We start from the raw sequence: 26489 nt of genomic DNA, 5'->3' as shown, positions 1-26489 counted from the left end.
ATATGGTTTTTAGTATGATTATTGCTACAAACAATTAATGTTTTCCTGTAAAAATGTTACGTTGAATTGAAGACAGCGTAAGATAGTTTTTTGTTACATGAACATATTTAGAAAGCTTTATATAGTGTACTTGTGTAAAATTAAAATTGAAATATTGGCGTGGACTCAATTGCACTGCCATTTTAAAATGTTAACTGGACAGTTTTAAATCTGACAAATGTAAAGAAATCAATTGCTTTATCAATGCAAATATTACTTTTAATGTTTGAAATGAGGACTGAAGTGTACGTCAATTTGTTTTTATGGAATAAAACCATCATTTCATTTTGAAAACTATTGGTGCACTTAATAAAAAATATATATAGATATAGGAAGTTGTGGTATGAGTGCTAATGAGACAACCTCCATCAGAATAACAATTTTTAAAAGTAAACCATTATAGGTCAAGGTACGGCCTTCAACACGGAGCCTTGGCTCACACCGAACAACAAGCTATAAAGGGCCCCAAAATTACTAGTGTAAAACCATTCAAACGGGAATACCAACGGTCTAATCTATATAAATATATATATATATATACTTTTAGCATGCTATTATGATTACTGTATAGAAATATCAATTGGACACAAACTTTTATTCTTTCAATAGTTCAAAAATTTTGTAGTAATGCAATTGACATGGAAATATAGTTTCCACACACACTATTTGTTGCTTTTAACCGCAATAATCTAAATATCTGAAATTAACAAAATCCAAGTTTAAGTTACGTTGTGCTATTGTCTAGATAGACATTGCTGAAATGAGAAATCATATATCTCATTTTGAAAGCTGAATGTACATGAGTTGTATTTTGTTTTCTTTGAAATACCAAATTAAATTGAAAATATTATTTGTAAATTTACCATGATAGAAAGAGTATTAACAAAATTGTTCAAAACAATAACACTTATTTGTTTCTACTATTTACATTTTGTAAATACAATGACAAAAAAATTCTTCCAATCCCCTTTATGCTGATTACTAGTCCATCTTTGACTTCTTCCTAGCTTCTCTAAAACCCTTAATCTCATTTTTGATTGCCTCTGTAGCTGAGAATTCAGTTTCTATGCATAGTCTTTTAATTTCCGTTCCTGATTTATCATGAATTCTTCCAAGCACTTCCGCTAGAACCTCCTTCACAAGCACACAATCGACATACCAACTTCTGTAGACGAAGTTCTGTTGTAGTTTCTTATTGAGCCCATCGGCATCATCAAATACACACTGATTATTAGGTAATCTAAAAGGCTTTTTAATTTGTGTAAATTATCTGTCAAATAGGTAACTCTCAACTTCATAGTACTCGTCCCGTTCGATAAAATCTGATCCATATCCTATCAATGCTTTGCGGTGAATAGCATTTGGATTTTTCAAAAAATTATTATGTGCTGTGTTGCATTTCTGCTTTCCTGTTACGATATTATACACAATCTCGTCTAAGTCGGATGTTAAAATAATATTATGTATCCCAAAAACGCTGTTATCCTCTGTTTGTTCCTTGTATGATTTGATGATTTCGTTTAAAATATATTGTCTTAGTTGTATGCCCGTAACGTTTAATTGCCTCACTGACCTCTTTCCTTTTATCATCGCAACATACAAGCAAGTTAAAGGACCGCACGATGAAGAATCTCTTTGCATAGGGAACAAGCCTGTCTCCATCAAGTTCTGTACTTCCCAATGTCCTTTCACACTATTGAAAGTTTCAAGAACACACTGATTATTCAATACACCACATATTCTGTCCAGCACTTCTGTTATTGGTTCCATTGCAAGTGGGTCTAAGTAATACATGATTCTCTCTGTGGGCCGAATCACTATCAGAATCCAATGATTGTGTCTTACATTTGCTGGAATCATTATACAATTTTTGTCATACCAAGTATATTCCTTCTGCAATGATGACAGCCTGTCGTGGTACCAGGCTGCAGGCATAATGGTACAATCCTCCTCTTTTGTTAATGTTTGAATAAATGCATCAATATTTTTATCCGAGAAGTCATCGTGCAAAAATCGGTTAACATCATTTTTGTCTAATCGTAGTGATCCACAGGTGAAAGGTGCGTTAAATTTCTCAATTACACTTCTGTCTTCGGCAGCAATTGATAGTGATAATGTTTCACTATCAGTCTGAAAATCAGCATTTACTTCAACAAGTTTGTATAAATGATCGAATACCTCACCGTCAGACTTTCTATCTAGGAACAAAATGCAGGTGTTTGTGGTATCCTGCAAGCGACTAGATATTTCATTACTTGTTATATCAATCAATGCACCATTTTCTTCCAGCAATAAAGGTATAGCTTCTTCCTCTTTTTGTCTGAATAGGATGGTACCAGAAGAAGATAGTACTGCACGGGGTGTATACTTGTCTCCAAGTTGTTTCAGTGATTTTGGATAGATCATATCTAAGGAACCTGTCACAATAACTGTGCTGCCAATGTTTGTTATATATTTCTCTTCTTTTAATGATTCCTTTCCGCATACTGTACATGTTGACTTGCTGGCAGTGGATAGATAAGTATAGACCGGTTTCAATTCTTCTATATCAGTAATGATATCGTGCTGATTATATGTGCTTTTAAAGTTGCAGGATGCACAGTGAGCATGTTTAATGGTTTCTAAGCCAAACGCACGCTGAAGAATATTTGGAGAGTTTCTGCAGAAATATTCCAAAACAGCTTTTATAAGTTCTTCCAGATAGTCTGCCCCATTATAAAAGGTAGCTTGTCCAATTGACTCCTGCAGCAGCTTATATATCTTCCATGAATTGTGAATCTTGTCATCCGATACTTCAAGTTTTTCAATCAACTTAAAAAGTTCGTTCTTTCTCACACTCAACCCTGGTGTAAATGGGACACTATTATTTATCTCAGACCACCCCATGGATTCTTTTATTGCATGAAATACATTTGGTAAGCTGTGATGGCAGATAGTTTCGTCGTCAGGAATTAATTCGTACTGAAACAAATAACCGTCGGTAAGAATTCTGTTACTGTCAAATGAACTGATTGCTGCATCATCGAATAAAACTGGTTTACCTCCATCTTCCTTAACGTATGTATAGTGTCCCTTCCTTGCTCCTGCCCCATGATGCATGACTACACCTGTAAGCCTATAAAACACGTCGCTTTGTGGATACATATACTTCCCCATATTGATAATTCGGTCAATAGAAATAGGCTTACTGTTCTTGATGGCCCTGTTGTTTTTAATACCATGTCTCACTAAGCATATTGATAGGTCTGCTGGAATATTTAATAGTCTGACATTTCTCCATTTCTTTTTGTCCTCACAACATGTCAAGTCGATTTCTTCATCGCTAAAATATCGATTCAATAAATCCTGGAAAGTAAAATAAGCAGATGAAACCGCTAGATAGATGTAATATAGATTATTTGTTATCATCTCACAAAAATAAAATCAAATTTCAAAAACGCGATAAAGAGATTACATAACAAGTAGCAAGGACATTGTACATGGACTCTATTAGGCATATTTCTATTGCATCTTTCATGTACTGGGAGGAGTGGTCCTGTCAAATTAATAGAAGACAATTATAATAATCATTTCCCATCGATTTTCTAGATTCTGTATACATAAGGTAATATAAGTTAAAAGTATGGTTAGAGTATAACAGCTTTTTTTTCTAATTCATCTTCACTGGGAAATATCAAAGCCTAGCATTTGGAAGCCAATTTTTACTCAACATTTACAAATGGCAAGTTTGAATAGATTGCTATCGAAACATTTGAGAATACATTGGACATGCAGTTAAAATATATCGAAATATAAAATATGAAAGTAGCCAAACATTCCAAAATAACTTAATATTTGAAAGTGCACAATATCGGACTATTGGAAGCTCTTTGTAAAATTCCTTAGATATGGGGGGATTTATGAGTTGAATTGTTTCATATTTAACATGTCGGGACCTTTTATAGCCGACAATACGGTATTGGGTTTCTCATTGTTGAAGCAAGCCCTTATGGTTGCATATTTTTAGCTACATCAATTTCATAAGAACTGTGGTGAATAGTTGTCTCATTGGAATTTATATCACATCTCCTTATTTGGTATTGAAAAAATACTACTCAACTTCCAAGCAGTTTCATCACGTATCACAATAAAACAACCGTCGATAGTATTTAATTAATCCAAGATAAATCATTCATAATAAATAACACAAATCGTCAGAAATAAGTATTGGCGAGAAATTATCATATCATTCTGGTCTCCCAAAAAAATCGGATCTTTGCAAATTTTGTGTAAACATAAAATCAAGTCAATTATGACGTCATTAAAAATATATCAATTTTTCAAGATAATAGAAGAACAAAGTTCCAATGTCCCACGCACAGGTTGCACTTATTAATATTTCCAAATTGAATAACTAACTTGAAAAGACAGGTTCATCGGCCACCATTTTAAAACGTGTCCGATATATTGTTTATATTAACCTATATCATAAGTTTCATAAAAATCTGTCAAGAATTGTATCTTGTCAAGTTTCTTTTTATGATGAGGCTGACTTCTTACAGAAGCTTGTAAGGAAGAAAGATAATAAATTAGCAATATCCTTTAACTTTATGTTCAGCTATATAGATGATGTTCTCTCACTAAATAATAAACAGTTGGGTTACTATGTTGAATGAATCTATCCCATCAAACTGGAGATAAAGGATACTACAGATAGAGTTAAGTCTGCCTCATATCTACACTTACATCTAGAAATTGACAATGAGGGTCGGTTAAAAAAAACTTTACGACAAAAAGATGATTACAGCTTCCCAATTGTGAACTTTCCATTTCTATGTAGCAACATTCGAGAAGCGCCTGAATACGGAGTATATATCTCCCAATTAATACGATATTCCCGGGCTTGTATTTCCTATCATGATTTCCTTGATAGAGGATTGCTACTCACAATGAAGCTATTGAATTAAGAGTTCCAAATGGCGAAATTGAAATCATCCATTCGTTCATTTTACGGACGCCATCACGAGTTGGTTGACCGTTACGGAATAACCGTTTCACAGATGATATCGGATATGTTTCTTATGTCGTAACTACAATACCCTTCCGTTTTCATTAATGTGACCTATCAAATTAGACTTTTTACCGGATTTGTAATGACACAAGCAACACGACGGGTGCCACATGTGGAACAAGATCTGCCTACCCTTCCAGAGCACCTGATATCATCCCCAGTTTTTGATGGGGTTCGTGTTGCTTAGTCTTTAGTTTTAATTATATTTTTAGCCATGGCGTTGTCAGTTTGTTTCCGACCTATGAGTTTGACTGTCCCTCTGGTATCTTTTGTCCCTCTTTTGTACCAGGGAGAGCTCTATCGAAGTTATTTTCATGAAATGAATACTTATAAGGGGAATAACTCTTTAAAAAATGACGATCGTCCACCTTTTTAATATGATGAGTTTATTCATAATTTATCTGAGATAACACTGATACTAACCTATAGTATCATTTTTAAAAATTCAGTGCAAGAGATGTACATGTGAGAGTGCTAACTAGACCATTTCCCATAAAGGAATATTTCCAGAGAAAATAACTCAACAAAAAAGTCGATCGGCCACCGTTATAGGAATTTGTCCGAGATATCGCTGATAGAAACATTTAATATAAGTTTTATTGTAATCGTGCATGAATTTTATCCGTGAGACCGCTCACAAAATTTAATATTTCTAAGGGGCATAACTCTTTTAAAAAATTCAAGCGCCCACAATTTAAGATTTGTTTTGATATATTGCGGATTTTAACCTAAAGTATGAGTTTTTTGGAAATCTGACAAAAATTGTACCTTTGTGAGCGCTAACAAAGCTATTTTACATAATTTTTTAATATTTCTAGGGAGAATGACGATTTTTGGAGACAATTTAGGGAGGCTAGAAAATTCTTATCAACAATTACGTACAAGTGTTGTCACAGTGTAATATTTCTATATGTCGTTGTATTTTTACGAGTTTTTGACAGCCTTATTGTTTTTAAAATTTTGCTTACAAGTATATTTTTTGGATACCAGTATTTTCTGATAAACTACAGTTTTGTTCAGATCTTGTGATATCTGACATTCAAATGTACATTAAAATGTACATGGACAATTTATGTTTCTTTTGTAAATGTAGCCGATTCAAAAAATTTTCACAACAAGGCAGCGAACACCATCTATCTTAGTTACACGCTTTATTTTGGTACTTTGAGTAACTATTGAGTTACTTTTAAAATGATATACTGTTCTAAAAGCGGACTCACCTGAATTCCTTCATGTGATTTAACATCGTCACCGATACTCAATTGTAAATCGCTGTAAATTTGTTCACCAATTCCTGATCTATTTCCACATGAAGTGCATATGTAGGACTCTTTGACCTATTGACATAAATTATAGATACAAGGTCCAATAATAACATGCAATATTTTGTTTATGTTTATCTACTAAACTTCTGACTAAAATACGAGAAAATTTCGTTCAAATATCTGGGTCGAACAGACCGCTTTACCACTACATTTACAACTCAGCGTTTAATCGCAATTAAGTATATCATTTAGGCACATGTTGCCGTATAAAATATCGACAAACAGGTTGTTGTTGTTTTACACTGACACGCAGTAGCTCATCACAATCAATATGCGGAAAAATTATGTTAAGTAGCAACCGTGAAGAAGTGAAGGAAAAAGGCGTTCCTGTAGCTGCATGGAGGATTTCAGTTAGCACTAAAAATTTACTTTTTCTATCATGAATGTAAAATTCTATATTTACAAACAGAAATGTTATAATTGACGTAAAACAGACCAAAATCTTTGTACTGTATGTCTATTTCGGGTTTTCTTAATTCTATCAACAGACTAAATTTGTCATTATAAGATTTATAGGTGACATACACATCCTAGAGACATGTTGTCAATTTATGACGCTAATGACGTTCGGGGCACAAACTATACAAAACACTATTATAAAGACTGGAAATATCCCCTCCCTGCACTGTTATATGTATAATTGGTCCATATAAGAGTCTACTGTAGATTGAACAATAGTTATGAATTATCATTATTATGGATAACTACACGTAACCTAACCCTTCAACAATAAAACAATAAATAGTATTTAGCATACCTTGATGTACGTGTCCTCCCCATACAGCTCCATAAAATGCTGTATGGCTGTTTGCACAAATTCATGCGCATCATGTTGTTGTTCCGTTTCCAGTCCATATATGGTATATAAATCATTCAGTGCGTTTTGCAGAGCACCACGGGTTACTTCTTCTCCTTTTCCCACTTTGTCAAACACACCCAACACTGTCCTGATGTTTTCCTCGTACGATAGCTCCGTCTGAAATTGTTCGTTAATGTTTCTCATGAATTTAGTGTTGGTGAACATTTGGACAACGGAATTGAACCAACACGATTCGCCTACGTTTTCTAATCCTGACCGCGAATCTTTCACCAGCTGTAAAAATGATTGGTCGTTGTAATCTCTGCCCATGTCTTTGTAAATCTCTTGAAGATATTTGTTGTTCTTAAGGTCTTTCAGGTTACAAGTCAATCGATTATCATCTTTAAACATCCTAGTTTGTTTATCAACCGGCTTATCAGTGTTCTGGGAGTTCGATTTCCTTTCAACGTTTCCCTTCACTTCTACTTTGTTTGTTGATTTCTCATTGAGAACTGTTTTTTTCGGCGTTACTGTGCTTTTATCCTTCAAGTTCTTTATCGTTATTGCCGATGGAGTTTTCTGATATTTACCAATTAATTGGCTGTCTCTTGTAGTTGCTTGTTTTTTGTCCCAACTTTCTTCAATAGTCTTAGTACTCCTACCCTTCCTTGTGACTACCCGATGGCCAGATTTTATGGACTTTAAAACGGCAAGTTCTTGTACAACAGTGATGTGATCTTTCAATTGGACCGATATTTCATCCAAACGATTAGTGGTCTTCCCATCAAGTTGTATATGTTTCAGTATTTGAAACCTTTTTTCAATTTTTGTGTTTCCACGTACAACATCAGAGGGATAAGTTCTGTTATACACCTTTGTTGTTCCGTGTCTGGATAGGTCCCCCAGAAGTAGGTTTGTCCATAATGGTATTGTTGGTATGTACAATTTGTGTATTTTGTCTAGTAGGACGGGAGAATATCTCTTGTTTTGAGGTAACTGTGCAAGTATCGGTAATTCCTCAAGCTCATTCCTCACTGTCTGCAAAATATTATTGGCCACATAACAAAATTCATTTCTAGTGGACCTCATATCAAAATCTTCTTCAGTTAAAAAATTTGGGTTTATTTCCTCAGTAAACAATTCCGTAACTTTTGCATCCCCTGAATACAGGCTATCGGTACAAATATCTGCCAAAGCGTTACTGTCAATGTCTAAAGTAGAAACTTTTTCTTGAATGTACTCAATGGACTCCAATGTCTTTTTGTCTAAAACTGTTGATGAGAGAACGTAGTAAATTGCCCTTAATCTTTCCTCTAAATCTGTAAGTGTTGCCGAGTTTAACAAAGTACTAAAGCAGTACATTCCGAAATCATAATTGGTTTTGTAGTGATCGTTGATAATTTTGCGAAATGAACCCATCACATGGGACAGACAGGCATGAGGGAAAGTTCCATCAAAATCATTATCCGTGGCAGCACCAGTTACTATTCTATATGCCCTGTTTCTAAATGTGTTCAGGTTTTCATTGTTAAATTCTGATAAAGAAGCCTGGATGAAAGCCATGCTTCTGTCGCTGTTTACTTGATGGGGGATAGATGCATTTGCATGGCCATATATCTTTTTCTCGGACCTACGAAATTCAGCAAGCCAAAATCTAACCAATGCAGTGGAATGAAGAGACGAAATCATTGACGAAACAGGTATTACTGGTTGTCCTGCCACAGGATTAACACATGCTAATTCATAGTAATAATATTTCAAGTTGTCATTGCGATGGCTTAAAATACTACCTGTTGCATCCCAATATACAGTGCTTGACTTTGCCATGTCGTGCCAAATGCGTATACCCATTTCAGTCCAGTACATTATGTAAGGTGGTAGCACTGCTATATGTTGTATAAATCCAGAAATCTTTTTCCCCACAATTTGATCTTTCATTTCCTGTGCATGCATACACAAACTTTCAAATTCAGATTTATCCAATTTGTTCTGGTATTTTGATTCACTAGATATTTGTTGGAATGTTCTTGTTGTGGTTCCAAAGTTAGAAAAATTGCCAGCCATTTTAACATCAACAGGTGTTTCTTTAATTTTATGAAGATAATGTTTGTACGGTTTTTGACCATAGGTAAATTCCTGTTTTGTTTTCTGCCTCAACGCTCCACTAATTGGACGTGCATGGCTTTCAGTCATCCTGTGCTTAACTTGAGATGTAATTTCTAATGAAACTTTATACGACTTGTCCATGGAAAAATTGCATTTATTTTTGCAGCCATCGAACCTACATTCTCCTGTACCACGAAATAACGGTGTCTTTGTTGGTTTTTTTCTGGCTATAGATACCTTGTGCCATCGAAATATGTACACACAATAGGGATTTGTTTTTTGTATACCATCAGAAATTATGTGCTCCCAAGAACCACGAGCAAAGCATCGATTTCTTTTCGTCTTACAAAGTTCTTGCCATTGTGAAGATTTAATTTTGAACTCCCCTTTTGTAGGAACTTCTTTCTCGAAATATTCATTGGTGGCTGTTGGTCCAAATGCATATTCTAAGGTTGTTTTACAGAATTTTTTAACACCAATATCACTTTTGTGCCTACTTTGCCCTTCTTCCGATATGTCATCAAAACGATCACCTGCAATTCCATCTGAAAAAGAGTATTCTCTGCTGAAGTCTTCAAATTTACTTTGATATGTAGTTTTTTGGTCGCCTTTCTGTTTGGTTCTTTGTTGTCTGTCTACATTGCTGATGTTTGTCATTGGACCTTTCTTATCAAAGTATTCATTTGATGTATATGTGTAGGACTCTGTATCGGTTTCACTCTCTGTGTCCCCTTCTGTTATACTGTAATTCTGCTCTTGATCTTTAAATTGGTTGTCCTTCTCATTCTGATCAGTCATAGTAATATCTGTGTCAGGCTTATCTTTTGAGAACTGTAATGAATATCCTTTGTCTGTCCTACTGCCTGTTTTACTGCCTGCTTTACTGTCATTTTTCTTGTGTCGATTTCTTCTTAACTTTAAAGGAGGTAAACTCGAATCACTTTCAACTAAATCCTCCTCTGCACTAGGGTCATCATGGTCTTTCATTTTTGTCACATCCCCTTTTGGCGCTAACGGTCCTTTCGTTTTTTCTAAAGATGCTTTGAAGTCATCTTCCTTTCTGGTATTCTGCTCTTGATCTTTAAGTTGGTTGTCCTTCTCATTCTGATCAGTCATAGTAATATCTGTGTCAGGCTTATCTTTTGAGAACTGTAATGAATATCCTTTGTCTGTCCTACTGCCTGTTTTACTGCCTGTTTTACTGTCATTTGTCTTGTGTTGATTTCTTCTTAACTTTAAAGGAGGTAAACTCGAATCACTTTCAACTAAATCCTCTTCTGCACTAGGGTCATAATGGTCTTTCATTTTTGTCACTTCCCCTTTTGGCGCTAACGGTCCTTTCGTTTTTTCTAAAGATGCTTTGAAGTCATCTTCCTTTCTGGTATTCTGCTCTTGATCTTTAAATTGGTTGTCCTTCTCATTCTGATCAGTCATAGTAATATCTGTGTCAGGCTTATCTTTTGAGAACTGTAATGAATATCCTTTGTCTGTCCTACTGCCTGTTTTACTGCCTGTTTTACTGTCATTTTTCTTGTGTTGATTTCTTCTTAACTTTAAAGGAGGTAAACTCGAATCACTTTCAACTAAATCTTCTTCTGCACTAGGGTCATAATGGTCTTTCATTTTTGTCACATCTCCTTTTGGCGCTAACGGTCCTTTCGTTTTTTTTAAAGATACTTTGAAGTCATCTTCCTTTCTGGTATTCTGCTCTTGATCTTTAAATTGGTTGTCTTTGTCATTCTGATCAGTCATATTAATATCTGTGTCAGGCTTATCATTTGAGAACTGTAATGAATATCCTTTGTCTGTTTTTCTGTCCATGTTTCTTTCTTTTTTCATCTCTTGTTTTCTTCCTAACTGTATCATAGTATCACTTCCAACTAATTCTGCTTTTGTAGTAGGTGCATGATTGTCGTTCGTATCTAACAGATCTTCATTAGGCGTTAACTGTTTTTCAGCATTTTTAAAAGATACTTCCTCTTTCTGTTTTTGGTCTTGACCTTTCAGTTGTTTGTCCTGCTCATTCTGGTAAGTGACAGTAGTATCTTTAACAACATTTTCAGTCGGAAACTGTAACGAATATTCTTTATCTGTCTTTTTGTATGTTTTACCTCTATTGGTCTCTTCTCTGGTGCGTCCCAACGGTAACTTAGAATCGATCTTAACCATATCTGTTGGTAATTTCATAGTTCTTAGCGTCCGGTCTTTCGTGTGTTGGTTACTCTTCTTCGTCCCATCACTTACATTTGTTTCCTTTATAGCAGTGTTTCCAGAAGTTAAAGAGCTGGTATGAGTGTTAATGTCTTCATGACTGTCCTTTTTCTTTTGTTTCTTTCGTTTTCCGGTTTTCTGACTTTCCGGGTCTGATGTATCCTCATCTGTTAATGTCTGCTTCTGGTCTTCTTGGAATTCCTCGTTTTCAATCAGATCATGCTCACTTGGTCCTATAATTGTATGAATGAAAACACTCAATTATTTCATGAAGCATTCAAACTGTAATAAATTACGTGAATAGCTGTCCGTAATTATTTTCAGAACTCCAATTACCACAAATCCATAACAAGAAAAACATGCAATTAGACCGACACCTGTTATCAAGATATTACAGTCATAATTGCAGTCGATATACATGTATATCGAAATCCGTATTTATTGCTCTTGCAAAAGTTTGAATAAAAAGCTTTTATTAGATAAATTGATCTATGGCCGTGTTCACATTTACCTAAACTCGGTGTTGTGTTAGTGTAACTCACACGTAAACTAAACACAATTACGTTCCCATTGATAAAACTCAATGGTTACGTGTACATGTAGTTTTAATTATGTTTTGTCTACATGCAGTCGATAGTCAATGTAGGCCTTGTGTAGGTTAAGTTTACGCAAAACTAGGCATTTAGAACTTTAATTTTACCAAGTATATTTAAGGAATTACATCCCAGCTCCTTTGTTCTACCAGGAGTGATCTGAGCCGGATCACCCCTTCCAGATCACCCCAGCTTGAGTTTCTTTGTTTTGCATGCTTTCATTTGTTCTGTAACATTTTAGCGGGAATGTCAAATCCACTATAAAACTTAGAAATATTTATACGGAAAAGGCTATCTATCAAAATTTATGTAGAAGAAATTCAGTGTCTGTGCTTGGATTCGAACTCAAGACCTTTAGCATAACAACCAACGACACATAACCCTACACTAGGACGACTGGATACCAACTATTAGTAATTTAACATACTAAAAGGAAGAAAGATATTTTCATAAGTAGGACGAGTTTTAAGACCTTTATTCAATGGGGTTTTAACACTTTTCTTAAATAAGTGAGTTGTCAGACTGATTGTTCAGTGGGATTTTACCCCCTTTCAAATGTGGGGCGAGCTGGTAAACAAGAGTTGGGCGATTTAGTGTGGGCCGATTGGCTTTTGGGGCGAGTTGACATGATTCATATTTAATCATCGTGTTCGGGGGTCATAAAGGGTATACATTATATAGTAATATATAAGATATATTATAATGGTTGTGTGGCGTTCTAAACAAGACTTTTTGTATTGTAAATGGTTTTTCGTTTAATCTAAAACAGCTGGGATGTAAAATAGTTATCCCATTCAGACTTGGTGTGTCAGTGTTAGATCACCCTCTGGCCTCCGGCCATCGGGATGATCTTACACTAACACGCCGCGTCCTCATGGGATAACTATTAAAGAACGGCTTTTGAATAAAATTCATATTTATAACAATTATGAATAAAGTTCTTTACAGAAATATTTGTCTAAACTTGATATATTTATTTGTTATAAGAAAAACTTAAGGTTGCTTTATTAAACCCTTATCAAGACTCAAAACATCATCATTGCCAAACACATAATTCATCTGAAAAGGTCTTCCCCGAATTGACTGGACGTACACGGAAATATTTGCCACTGGTCAATGCGAAATCGAGACATCTTTAGTATCTTTAAACCATGCAAATCGTCAAAATGGCTTTCACAAAGGAGCAACCACTTAACTTCAAAAAGGGGGGTGGTATATTTGTTTTTAATCAGTTTTTTTCGATGCCAGCAATCAAATATAATTTTTCAACATTTAACACTGGAAAGTATTGGGAAACTCTGGATTCGAACATTTATCTAATCATCTCTATGACCAGATTTTCTTTTCTTTTTTATCAAATTGGGGATCAGAATATTTTTCAAGAAAAATCCATCCCCCTTTTTTGAAGTCAAATGGTCGTTCCCTAACTTGTAGAAAAGTTGTCAGAAAAATTTGCATTTGGTTCTACGTAATGAACATTTAAATGACATATAGTTTAAAAGTATGTACAGGTAATTAAACAAGGTTTATAGATTTAAACACATTTAATGTGAAACCAGTGTACATTACCTTAAACTAAATGTAAACATGTTTACTGTACATGGCGTTTGGTGTGAACACGGCCCAACTCTAATAAGGCATCGACTGACAATTTATTCAATGCAGACTTATTTGTAGAAATTATCTATTGTAACGTTTCTCTTAATCTATTGTAATAGTTTTAGTTAAAAATTTGTATGAAAAAGACGGAAGTGCAACGGTTAATACTCTCCGTCAAGGCATGTCTTTTGAAGGATATTGACAACAAAAATGTGTAATGACCACTTCAATATCAACAGCAATTACAATAAGCAGTTAAAGTCATGGTAGTGGTAAATAACCAATAAAGAATACAAACTTATAACTTGATATGCAAAACGTGTGTTTGGTCATCAACAGACTTACCAGTTTGCACTATAATCAATTGGAATATGAATAAAAAATCAATTGACGTGATTACGTATCTTCTTCACCTTAAGTATCTTAGTTCATGTGTAGTTTATTTTGATTAAAAGAATCAAAATCAACAAATAAAGGTGTTATTAACTGTCTGTTTCTGTGTCGGCCCTGTGATATATTATCGATCAGCTGTATTCGTCGTCGACTCTTCGAGTCTATGGTCCAAAAGCTAACCTCGAATCTATAACAGGGTCAATAAAGAAACAGCCACTTAATAAAACTGTAATATATACTTCTCAATTGTAACACTTCCTTATTCCAGTGTCACTGTTGAGTCTATGTATATGAAACGCACGTCTTCCGTATAAAATGCTACTTCTTGGGTATTTGAAGATAATATTATAATATATATATATATAAGATATAGTAGGAGTGCCAATATATTAATGAAACAACTTTCCATCCAAGTAACAATTTGTAAAAGTAAATCATTATAGATTAAAGTAAGGCATTCAACATGGAGCCTTTGCGTGCGTCGAACAGCAATATATGAGGGACCTTACAAATATGTTAACTAAATCATACTCTCCTTATCCCTGTTGAAACTTGCTGGAAAATTGAAAAAGAGATGCATATAGTCTCTGTTCTGTTATCATTTCTTTGTTCAGAATGATTTAAAAGGTTAGCATGGGATGCACTTCCACTGTTAGTTACACTAACCAATGTGTACTTGCGGGAGCCAGTAGTGTGATTGAGAAAAAAAAAACAGTTGCAGTTTAGCCTACCACAGTATGTTGTGCACTTCTTCCATGTGTGCTTACCATTCAGTGCTCCACAAGCACGAGGAAAGTTCCACTTGTATGAGAAGGCATCAGTGAACTACCATGACTACTGCATGATACACAAATAAATGTAAAATGTGTGCATGCGCCAGTTTGCATATAAGATTATAAAGGGACATAACTGAAGAACGGTTAAAGTGACCCAAAATCGAGCTTGATCTGTGTTTTATGGTAATATCATAGTTTAGTTGCATAACCTTTGATTGATGGAAATTAAAGTTAGAGACCGAAAACTATTTTTGCGACATACAAGTGTAGTGACGTTCAGCCAATTGATATACTTAGTCCAACCAGAAATTTGACGGTTTTTAATTGAAATTTGTACATACCCAACCACTTCCCGATTATTAATACAACCCCTTTATACAATCAGGTCGATTTGGTCTGGTCTAGATCGGGCAGAGATTGAGCATAGTTTATATAATCTAGCAAGTCGAGCAAAGACTTGTAAAAATCGCGAATTGGTTGGAATAATCGAATATGTATTGAATCTATGGTCGGGTTGGAGTCGTGATGGTGTCCTCAATTAAAGGAGTCATGAATGGCCGAATTTAAGTCGTGAAACTAAAGTATGCTATTTTCAAAATGTTAAAATCTGTTTACCATTTATTTACGATAAAAAATTTCAACATGACAAGTTTTACCGGATTTGCTATAATATAAGCAACACGACGGGTGCCACACGTGGAGCAGGATCTGCTTACCCTTCCGGAGCACCTGAGAACACCCCTAGTTTTTGGTTGGGTTCGCGTTAGTTTTCTATGTTGTGTCATGTGTTCTATTGTTTGTCTGTTCGTCTTTTTCATTTTTAGCCAGGCGTTGTCAGTTTATTTTCGATTTATGAGTTTGACTGTCCCTCTTTTACAAACAGTTCAATATGGCCAACCCTGCCAGTTTACAAACGATTTATAACATTAATATAATTTGTGTTTACTCCTATTAGATTGAATAGGTTTTCTATATATATATAAACTGAAGAAGCAGAAATGATAAGCAAGAAGTATTATACATGGCCGAAATCATCAGTTGTTTTCTCTTTTGAGTTATTGACTTTTAATAAAAAAAAAAATATCTTTTTTTTAGTTTTTTTGCCTACAATTCATAGATAGATACCTTGAAAAGTAAGAAATATAGATTTATCTTTGACACATTCCCCATTTTCATTTTCAATTTTATTATAAGTATTTCAAAGTAAGAAACATTTGAATACATGAGATGAGTTTAATTTTGATGAGTAAACTGTAGTAAAAATATGACAGCACAAGCTAATCTAGAAGTCTTTTTTTATGATTATATTTATTCGTATTATCCCCTTGGCCTTATAAAACTCAATGTTATGGTGACTGCACTTTGTTAGGTATTTACACCTTCTAAAAATAAACGTGACACTTCATGGATATATATAGTTTGATTTTTTATGTGTTGTCAGTAATTGCAAGTTTTGAGAATCATAGAAAAAACATCACAATGTTTTCGCCTAAACATCCCCGTATTAAACTTTGGTATGCTTTATTTTATATTTAACTTAATACAAAGAATAGAAATATCGAAACGAAAGAGTTATGATCTATCAAAATAAAATATCTCTATTAGGTATTTTATTCACAAAGTTAAATAGCATTTTGGCGTATACGATTGGTTGGCTCTTGATATAGTAATTTCTAGAAGGCTTCTCGAAAAATGTCTAAATTTATTATTTCTCTTCAGAATTAATGAATTCAAATATAAATCAGTAGAAAACTTTGGAATTTTTTTTATGTAAAATTTTGTTTATACAATGCATTATTATATTTAACAATAAAAGTTAAACTAACAATGAAGATAATGCAATCACAGTAAATGATGGCATTGATATTGATTTTCTTTTGTACAAATGTGATTGTCATATGTTGGACTAGTGTTCCTTTGTCATTATACCTTAGCCCATATTTGACATAACTGTTTGGAACTTTGGGTCCTCAATACTCTTTAACTTGGTAATTGTTTGGCTGTATAACTATTTTGATGTGATTGTCACTGGTGAGTCTTATGTAGACGAAACACGCGTCTGGCGTATTAAATTATAAGCCTAGTACCTTTGATAACTATTTACACTACTTGGTCGATGTCACTGCTGGGGGGACGTGTCGTCCTCGATTGTATCACCAGCCTAGTAGTCAGCACTTCGGTGTTTACATGAATATCAATTAAATTGTCCTTTTTATAAATTTTCTGTTTACAAAATTATGAATTATTCGAAATACCAAGGATTTTCTTATCCCAATTATAGATTAACTTAGCCTTATTTGGCATAACTTTTTTGGAATTTTGGGTCCTCAATGCTCTTTAACTTCGTACTTGTGTGGCTTTATAACTTTTTTGATGTAAGCGTCACTGATAAGTCTTATGTAGACGAAACGTGCATCTGGCGTACTTAAATATAAGCCTGGTACCTTTGATAAATATTTACAGTGTGTAAATATTCTACCCTGTTCCCTATGCATCTCTGACATTCTAGATTTCAATGAAAAATCTGTTTATCACTTGCAAATTCTGTTTAAAGAAACTGCTTAAATTCTTTCGTAGATACATGTGAAACTTTGAGCTACTGCTCACTGGTGATACTCCGCCCAAATATTTCGGTAAAACCGGAGATTGTAGTTCCTGAGCAAAATGTGATAAACATTTTCATGTTGGCTATCATGTGTAAAATAAAGAAAGTGTTTGATAAACAAGAAGTTGTTGTGAAATGAATCTGAAAACGCATCACACGGTATAGCTGACTTAATGAACCATGAAAATACAATTTCCGAAATCCTTGTAACTGTATTGTAGTTCCTGTGAAAAATGTGACGAAAATTTTCAATTTGGCTATCATGCGTAAAATGATACAAATGTTCGGTAAAGATGATGTTGTTGAGTGATGAATCTGAAAACGCACTATTAATAGTCCTACAATCGGCCGATTCCTTTTTTGGGGGACACAAAACGAGATGATATTTTCAAATATTTATAATTATGTCTTTAACTTACTTAACTGAATGTTAAATTATTGCTATTTCGGTCTCATAAACAAGAATTGTTTAATTATTAGGTCTTTCCACTTCTCTGTGGAAAGACCTATTGTATTTGTTCTGATTATTATTATTATTATTTTTTTTCCGCCTAATTTTGTTTCGCAATATGTCGCTTAGATATTTCTTAGATTGCATCGTATAGTTTATGCGCTTTTAAATTTCAACCTGCTAAGACGAACAATTTTCTTTGTAAGAGTTTTCTCCCTATTCACTGTTTATCAAGTGTGTGTCTCCTTCACAACAAAAAAATATATCGACAAAATTCTTTTTTAAATTGTTCGTTACATCCTCAGGAATTTTGGGTAAATTTGGATCGAGGCGATTCGATGAAATTTTATAGGAGTTATCTACCTTTACCAAAAAAATTTGGTATGTTTTTTTAACTCATAAACCTTTAACCGTATAACCCTGGAATCTTTTTATTTGAGGCCCCGAGGCCCTAACTTAGAAAATGAAGTCAAAGGTCAAAGGTCAAGGTCAAGTTCTAAATTTTGACCTTTCCTTGTTTTTGCATTTTCTCCAACACTTTTAAAGATATATATAAAAGAACAAGTGCAAAATGTTTGCTTTATTGTAACTAGAACACACCCGCGAAATCGCGGTCATTAAGAGCGTGGTTGAAAGTATGTAAACTGTTGTAAGATGAATTTTTGTAAAAGATTTTATTACTGGAGAATTTCAGGAAAGGTATCAAAAGTCATAGGTACTTGGGGACAGGACAATTTGTTTTAGCCCTCCCCTTTTTTCCAAGGTCCATTATTTTTTTTCTGTTAATTTCAATTATTTTCGCGTTTTTCTGTATACTATGAACATACATAAACTATAAATAAAGTGTATTTGCTATTTACTATCAATTCCAAATTTACTATTCACGGCTCTCTTTATAATATTTCAGTGACCGCCGTGGGTAGTAAACTTGGAATTGATAGTAAATAGCAAATACACTTTATTTATAGTATATGTATGATCATAGTATACAGAAAAACGCGAATATAATTGTCCTGTCCCCTAGTACGTAGGACAATTATGTGTAATTTTAAAACAGTCCATAACGGAAGTCTTGTCTATGACTTAAAAGTCCGTCTGATGACGGAAACAATATCCGGACGCCTTTATTTTCGTTTTCCTCCCAAAATATAGCAAACTGAATAATCATAAGCGAGGATGACAAATGCGACTATGTATAGTACCTATAGGACACAGGGGCATGACCATTAATTTATTGTGGAAGGAAGAGAAGCGACACACAAAATGAGGTCTTCTCATTTAAATATATAGATGAAGATATGTTATATTTGGTCTGAAACAATCTAATGACATCTTATAGGAGTTAGTGCCCCTGAAATGTCTAATTATAAGGTTAATTGATCATTACTTCAACTTGGTTCATTATAAAGCCATTTGACCTTTTATAAAAGGTCGGGTGACATATTACCTTGAAAAATGACAACCGAATAGATGTTTCGTATATGATATCGAACAGTTTATGCGCCTTTGAAATTGACCCTGCTTAACTGAATACTTTTCTTTGTAGGAGTTATCTCCCCGAACACTGTTTTCCTTGTGCGTGCATCTCCTCCGTAACCGTAAAAGAAAGCGACAAATTTATTTTACCAAATTGCTCGTTATATCCTCAGGATGTTTTGTCCAATTTTGACCGAAGCGATACGTAAACTCCATATGAGAGTTATTTCCCCTTCTGTATTTGACATAAGGGATATATAAATGTATAGCATGAATGGTAAGTGATAGATACCTAAGGTATATTGATTTGAGTTCCTTGGTTCATTTAAATGAAATTGAGGCCAAGGTCATATTCTAAATTTTGACTTTTCCTTGTTATTTGATCTCCTCTGTCACTTTTAAAATTACAAATCAAAGAACTAGTGCAAAATGTTTGCTTAATTGTGATTAAGATATGATACATTAGGTCTGAAACAATCCAATGATATCTTATAGGAGTTATTGTCCCTGAAATGATTCAGTTTAAGGTTAATTGATTATTACTCCAACTTGGTACATGATAAAACCATTGGGTTTTTTGCAAACTGTTGGTTGACATATGACCTTGAAAAAAGTAAACCGGAAGTGACCTTGAGTGAACCGGAAGTAGTATTTTTAGCACTTATTTCATGGAAAAGTACCTAGAAACCATATATTTTTTGAATGATCATAGGTTAACCTATCATTTGAGACCGGAAGTGACATTTCATAAACCGGAAGTAGCATATTATCTTCCTTATTATAGGCATAAGTATATACAAACTATATATTTTTGGAATCAGTGTGAATAAAGCTATCATATGAGACCGGAAGTGACATTTTTCTAAACCGGAAGTTGGCAATTATCTCCCTTATTTCAGGCAAAAGTATATAGAAACCATTTATTTATTGAATCAGTATGAAGAAAATTATACTTTGACGCTATTAATAACTTTGAGTAAACCAGAAGTAGCTTCCTATCAATTATTTAGAAAATTGATGTGGAAAGACCTTCAATTGTTCTTTGAACAATTGGTTATTAATTGTTTAGTAGTTTGTTCTTACTTTGTTCTAGTGTACCTTTGGTGTACTATGTCACAGCCATCGGAGCGGGTTGTGGTCCGCTTGCAATTTCAACCCGCAATTTATGTATGTGCCTGTCTTCGTTCGTAATTCAATGGAATTCGTATGTTGCTGTATATCATATTTATTTTCCGTTTATTGATTTATTTATCAGTATTAGTTGGTTTTGACTTTTAATTTGTTTTACATTTTTCTTTTCATAATATAGGTTTCGCTCATTGTTGAAGGTCGTATAGTGATATATAGGTTGCTACGTCATTGTAGGAGAGTTGTATCATTGGCAATCATACCATATCTTGTTTTTTTTCTATAAAATGCTTTTAAAGAAAAGAACATCATGAACAATTACTTTCTAATTTACATTGCAAGATATTTTTTTTACGGAATAACATGTTTTTTATTCTTTTTTACTTCACAAAACTTTATTGATACTGTTTTGGGAAATACAAATTTAACAACTACTAATAGGGGAAGCCCTTTTACCGTGAAAAATGAATAACTGTGAAATGCTTAAGGTAGATCGGGTGTCTTTCTCCATCTTGGATTTAAACTGGAGGCTCTAAAGAGCCCGTGTCGCTCACCTTGGTCTATGTCCATATTAAACAAAGGACACAGATGGATTCATGACAAAATTGTGTTTTGGTGATGGTGATGTGTTCGTAGATCTTACTTTACTAAACATTCTTGATGCTTACAATTATCTCTATCTATAATGAACTTGGCCTAGTAGTTTCAGTGGAAATTTTTTGTAGAAATTTACAAAATTTATGAAAATTGTTAAAAATTGAATAGAAAGGGCAATAACTCCTTAAGGGGTCAATTGACCATTTTGGTCATGTTGACTTATTTGTAGGTCTTACTTTGCTGAACATTATTGCGGTTTACAGTTTATCTCTATGTATAATAATATTCAAGATAATAACCAAAAGCTGCAAAATTTTCTAAAAATTACCAATTCAGGGGCAGCAACCCAACAACGGTTTGCCTGAATGGTCTGAAAATTTTCGGGCAGATAGATCTTGACCTAATGAACAATTTTATCCCTGGCAGATTTGCTCAAAATGCTTTGGTTTCAGAGATATGAGCCAAAAACTGCATTTTACCCTATATACTATTTTTAGCCATGTCGGCCATCTTGGTTCGCGGGCGGGGTCATCGGACAATTTTTAAACTAGATACCCTTATGATGATTGTGTACAACTTTGGTTAAATTCATCTTAGTATTTTCAGAGGAAAAGATTTTGGTAAAAGATTACAAAAATTTACGAAAAATTGTTAAAAATTGACTCTAAAGGGCAATAACTCCTAAAGGTGTCAACTGATCATTTTGGTCATGTTGACTTATTTGTATATCTTACTTAATTGAACATTATTGCTGTTTACAGTTTATCTCTATCTATAATATTATTCAAGCTAATAACAAAAAACGGCAAAATTTTCTTAAAATTAACAATTCAGGGGCAGCAATCTAACAACGGGTTGTCCGATTCATCTGACAATTTCAGGGTAGATAGATAATGACCTAATAAACAATTTTCCCCTTGTCAGATTTGCTCTAAATGCTTTGGTTTCAGAGATATAAGCCGAAATCTACATTTTACCCCTATGTTCTATGTTTAGCCATGGCGGCCATCTTAGTTAGTTGGCCGGGTCACTGGACACATTTTTAAACTAGATACCCCAATGATGATTGTGGCCAAGTTTGGTTAAATTTGGCCCAGTAGTTTCAGAGAAGATTTTTGTAAAAGTTAACGACGACGACGGACGACGACGGACGACGGACGACGGACGCCAAGTGATGAGAAAAGCTCACTTGGCCCTTCGGGCCAGGAATGCTAAAAAAGCAGATTGCAGTCGGTCTAGATCTTTAATGAAATTTGCAAATTTCGACAGTAGTATGTAATTCATTTTGCAAGACTTATGTTTATATAGGAAATAATGTGTTTTATCATGTTTACGGCAGTATTTTACAATAATTAAATTATTCCTGTTGTATGATATTTTCTTTCTTTCGTGTGCTTCTCTGTCCTGTAAGTTTCTATAAAATTTCCGTATCAGGGTAGATTACTCAGACATTATAGGAGATAACTCGATAAAGTTACTCTTCTAATAGAATGAGTTGTGAATTTTCTATATTATTAGAGCTATATTCTTATATCTTATTTTAAAATTCTTTGGCTTTGTTTTCTTTTTATGACTAAGATTTGGGTTTACGTTGCATAATCTATACAAAATCAGACTATTTGCTCAACCTGTAGCGTGAAAAGGCAGGGTGACCAATATATTTTATTACATTTTTGAAAAAAAATGATATAAAGTACATTTTGACAAATCATCAAACAATTCTGTGGATTTAAATTTACACACCCTATCTACCTTAATAGCTATGTAACCAGATGTTTTTGCAAATATCATGATAAATCATGTTCATACCTCATCAATCCTGCCATTGTTATATTTATATAAGACGTGTTCTGTCACTAAACATGTTTTGATTGTGACTCTCTCGGTTCATATATGTTTTTTTTAAGTATGGTCTTATGATAACTTGTGTCTCAAGGAAAGACTGAACTGAAGTCTTTATTTTACTTTTCATGTTTCTTTCGTTGTAAAAAAACGTAACTTCTATGCCTCATACCTTGACACAGATAAAGAAATTGACAAGAAGACTCGGATCATATCATTACTTTAAGACAGAAATAAGTTCAGCTTTCCAGTTTTAACATTCCAATTTCTGTGTAGTTATATTTTAGCAGTGGATGCATATTCAGTTCATTTTCCTATGAACCTTTGAAACCGATGGTTCAAATCTTAAATCTGAAAATATCACTAGAAACGTTTAAGCGACTCGGCAGACGGTGATGGCATATTAGGGTAACAAGTACCGCGGATATGTTCTTATTGACATACACACAATCCCATCATATTGTCCTGGCTGTGATACCACCGAAATTGTATAATCATTGATTTTCTAGTTGTATTACTTCATGTCGGATGACAGATGTCAAACAAAATTGGCCCTCCCTTCATGAGCATCTTAGGTAAGATCACTTCCTTTCTGATTGGGTTGAGAATTTTGTTTGTTTTCCTGTTATGTCACGTTTTTGTGTGACCATTGTACTAGTTCCTATCTTTAAACAGGATATTCATGTACCAACTACATATATCTTTTTAAGAAATACGTATGGGTCTACACAAATTTAAGAATTCGTTTTGGCCAATTATATGTCCATGTATTGAAAATAGACATGATTAATAATCATTTTATGGCTTAATACTTCAAGATAATTTTAATATTTTTTGTATTGGCATTGAAGTAGCTTAAAGCAACAGGAATTTGTCTCTGACTGCTTCTATGTATCGTCTATTCATAAGCATTTGTTACTTTGTCTATCTTAAAGAGCTAGGACTTTTTTTATAAAAATTCTATCTTTTGTTTTTATTTCGTGTTAGCAAAATGTAAGAGGCTAGGTGATACAGTTAGTTCAGCATTAATGTTTATCCCAGCTTCATGTCTGCAGCTGCCTGTCAAAAGTCAGGAGTCTGAAATTAAGTAGTTATACTTTGATTTGACCTAAAAGTGTTTATAAATCAAGTCGTCATTTTTCATTGTGGAATTGGGTATCACTTGTTTATTTTTTAATGAGGGGAGGGATTTTCATTATTTATTTTGTGTTGTAAACTTTTCATCTGGGCTTCACTGTAACGTAAAGTTAATAACAGCATGTGGTGTCAATGATGAGTTGTATTCTTTTCAATTTCACCACATGTTCAAATATATATACAAAACGCCAATCTTCGGGGAAAGGGGGAGGGTTCTGAGTTCAGATGCTATTGGTTTATTGAAATTTTTAAAAGATGGTATTGTCATTCGATGCATAAGAATTTACATATTAATCATCAAAACAAAATGCAGTAACAGTTAATACAGAAATTTCCTATTGTATATTTCAGCTTGAGATTATTAATAACAAAACATGTTACAACATTATGCATTCATTCTTTTTAAATGTTGAGATTAGGTTATGGTTTATGTGATGTATAGTGAACGATTGTTTACGTCTTAATCAACCTGGAATAAAAGCAATGTACATACATTAAACAATTTATTAACATGAACAGCTAAACAATGGTAGTTCTACGGGAAAAATCTTGCAGTTAGTTTCAAGAGTTCTTTGGGTTTTGACGAATAACAGAACAGTAGGTAATAAGAACATCTACAACCGTGACAATACCTTCTTCGTTTTTTTGTCGATTACTTTCTGTCACTTCAAGCTTTCTCTTTCCTTTTTCCTTCTTTTTTTGTAAACTGATACCATAATTAATGATGCCTCGAATTTTGGATCTGTTACTGTCATCATTTTTTCTTCCTAAAAACTTGCAAATCATGCCATACTCGGAGTCTTTTACCCTCCATGACTTTGTAAAAGTTGTTAATTCTAGTTCTCGTATTGCAGTCCGTACTTCCTGTTCATTAATCTGATGTCGATGAAGATACTTCTTTCTGTATGTTTTAACCATAATTCTTCCTAATGTAAATAGAATGTTTTAGATGTCAACATTTAAGGTTATAAAATTGTCGAAATCTGCTTCTACTGCAATGAATTTTAACTGTTTACGTCACTACTTTGATATATTGGTTATATATAAAACAAAGCCACTTTGATGTGAACACTACATGTACCGGTTAAGGTCGATGCACTCTATATAAAACTTGTTTTTTATTATATTTCACTATACACAGTATTGCTTTGTATTTAATTTTGTTTTTACCTTTTGTTGTCTACCTTTGACACAGGTTGAACGGTAAGATCAATGACGTAAGTTCGCTGTTAAAGAGTTGTGTGATTGACAATCATCCACATCGTGGTCATTTCTTAGTTAATATTTTGCAAAGCAAACCCAAATTGCATACACATTTATCGATTGCTTTACAATTTCTATGAATAAATTTAAATATAGAAAATCCATACTCTTCAATAAAAATTAATGCAAGAAAATCGGTACAAAATTTGTAATTTCATTCGTGTGAACGGGCAGTGTATTATGTTATTAATGTCCCCTGTGTGTTTTATCCCATATATCATAGAGGGTGTTACGTTTTTCCGCATCAACATTATTTTCGCGGTACTGTATGTCCTATGTTATCATTCAGCACGACACCGTCAATTTGAACAGTCGAAATTTTCCTAAGGCTTGTAAATTATACATCTTGTTAAAGTTTACTCAGCTATATATATGAAACGTATTTTGTTTGATACTGATGTTTGAAATATATATTATATCAGTAGATATATGTTAGAATAATGTGTATTTCATATTAAATATAGCATCGTCGTTGTCGTTCGACTATCATCTTTAGAAAGTCTTTTGTATTTATTAGTCTTTTATTGACGGGTGTATCCATGTATCTAACCTCTTACACTTTTCTAGGAATATGATTGGTTAAAAGCGTCCGCGTGGAGACCTTGTATATTCAATATTAGGTTGGTATGGAGGCGGGGCTTATTTCAATACACGACTAGTAGTGAAGTTAAGACTTTGGCATTATTTGCTTATTTGTATGTATTAAAAGTTCTGTTTAATATTGTTATATCAAGGTTGTTGATATTCAATTGTTATTGCTGACATTATTTTGTATGTGCAGACATGTGGAAGTAGGTTTGTAGAATTTAACACAATTGGATACTTTAATATAATCATAAAAAGATGTGGTTTGATTGCAAATGAGACAACTCTAGTATACATTGAACAAATAAAGATAGTCGGTAAGATAAATTCGTTACATAGTGTGATTGTGACCTAATACGATGTATATCGTAATAGGTCACTAACCGCTATGTAACTTATAATAATCGTATAAGAGAGTGTGTATATATACTTGGATGTTTTGTACAGGTATTGCTTTTATGTCTACACTGTTTGTTGGTTCAAGAGAACTAAAAACAGCTGCGCCATGAGCGCA

General features: G+C 33.7%; 1 protein-coding gene across 1 annotated transcript in view; it reads right to left on the bottom strand.

Annotated features, from left to right (window-relative positions):
- Positions 1-780: 780 nt before the first annotated feature.
- Positions 781-26489, bottom strand: part of LOC127733529 (uncharacterized protein DDB_G0283697-like) — a 38725-nt gene continuing 13016 nt past the window's right edge. The window contains exons 2-4 of the mRNA XM_052242881.1: positions 11674-11763; positions 9982-11250; positions 781-794 (exon numbers count right to left, since the gene is read on the bottom strand). Coding sequence (XP_052098841.1) covers positions 781-794; positions 9982-11250; positions 11674-11763 — 1373 coding nt within the window. The remainder of the gene's footprint in view (positions 795-9981; positions 11251-11673; positions 11764-26489) is intronic.

This window comes from Mytilus californianus, unplaced genomic scaffold (genome assembly GCF_021869535.1).
Source record: "Mytilus californianus isolate M0D057914Y unplaced genomic scaffold, xbMytCali1.0.p SCAF_3, whole genome shotgun sequence".
Classification (NCBI taxonomy): domain Eukaryota; kingdom Metazoa; phylum Mollusca; class Bivalvia; order Mytilida; family Mytilidae; genus Mytilus; species Mytilus californianus.
This window is presented reverse-complemented; position numbering and strand designations above follow the sequence as displayed.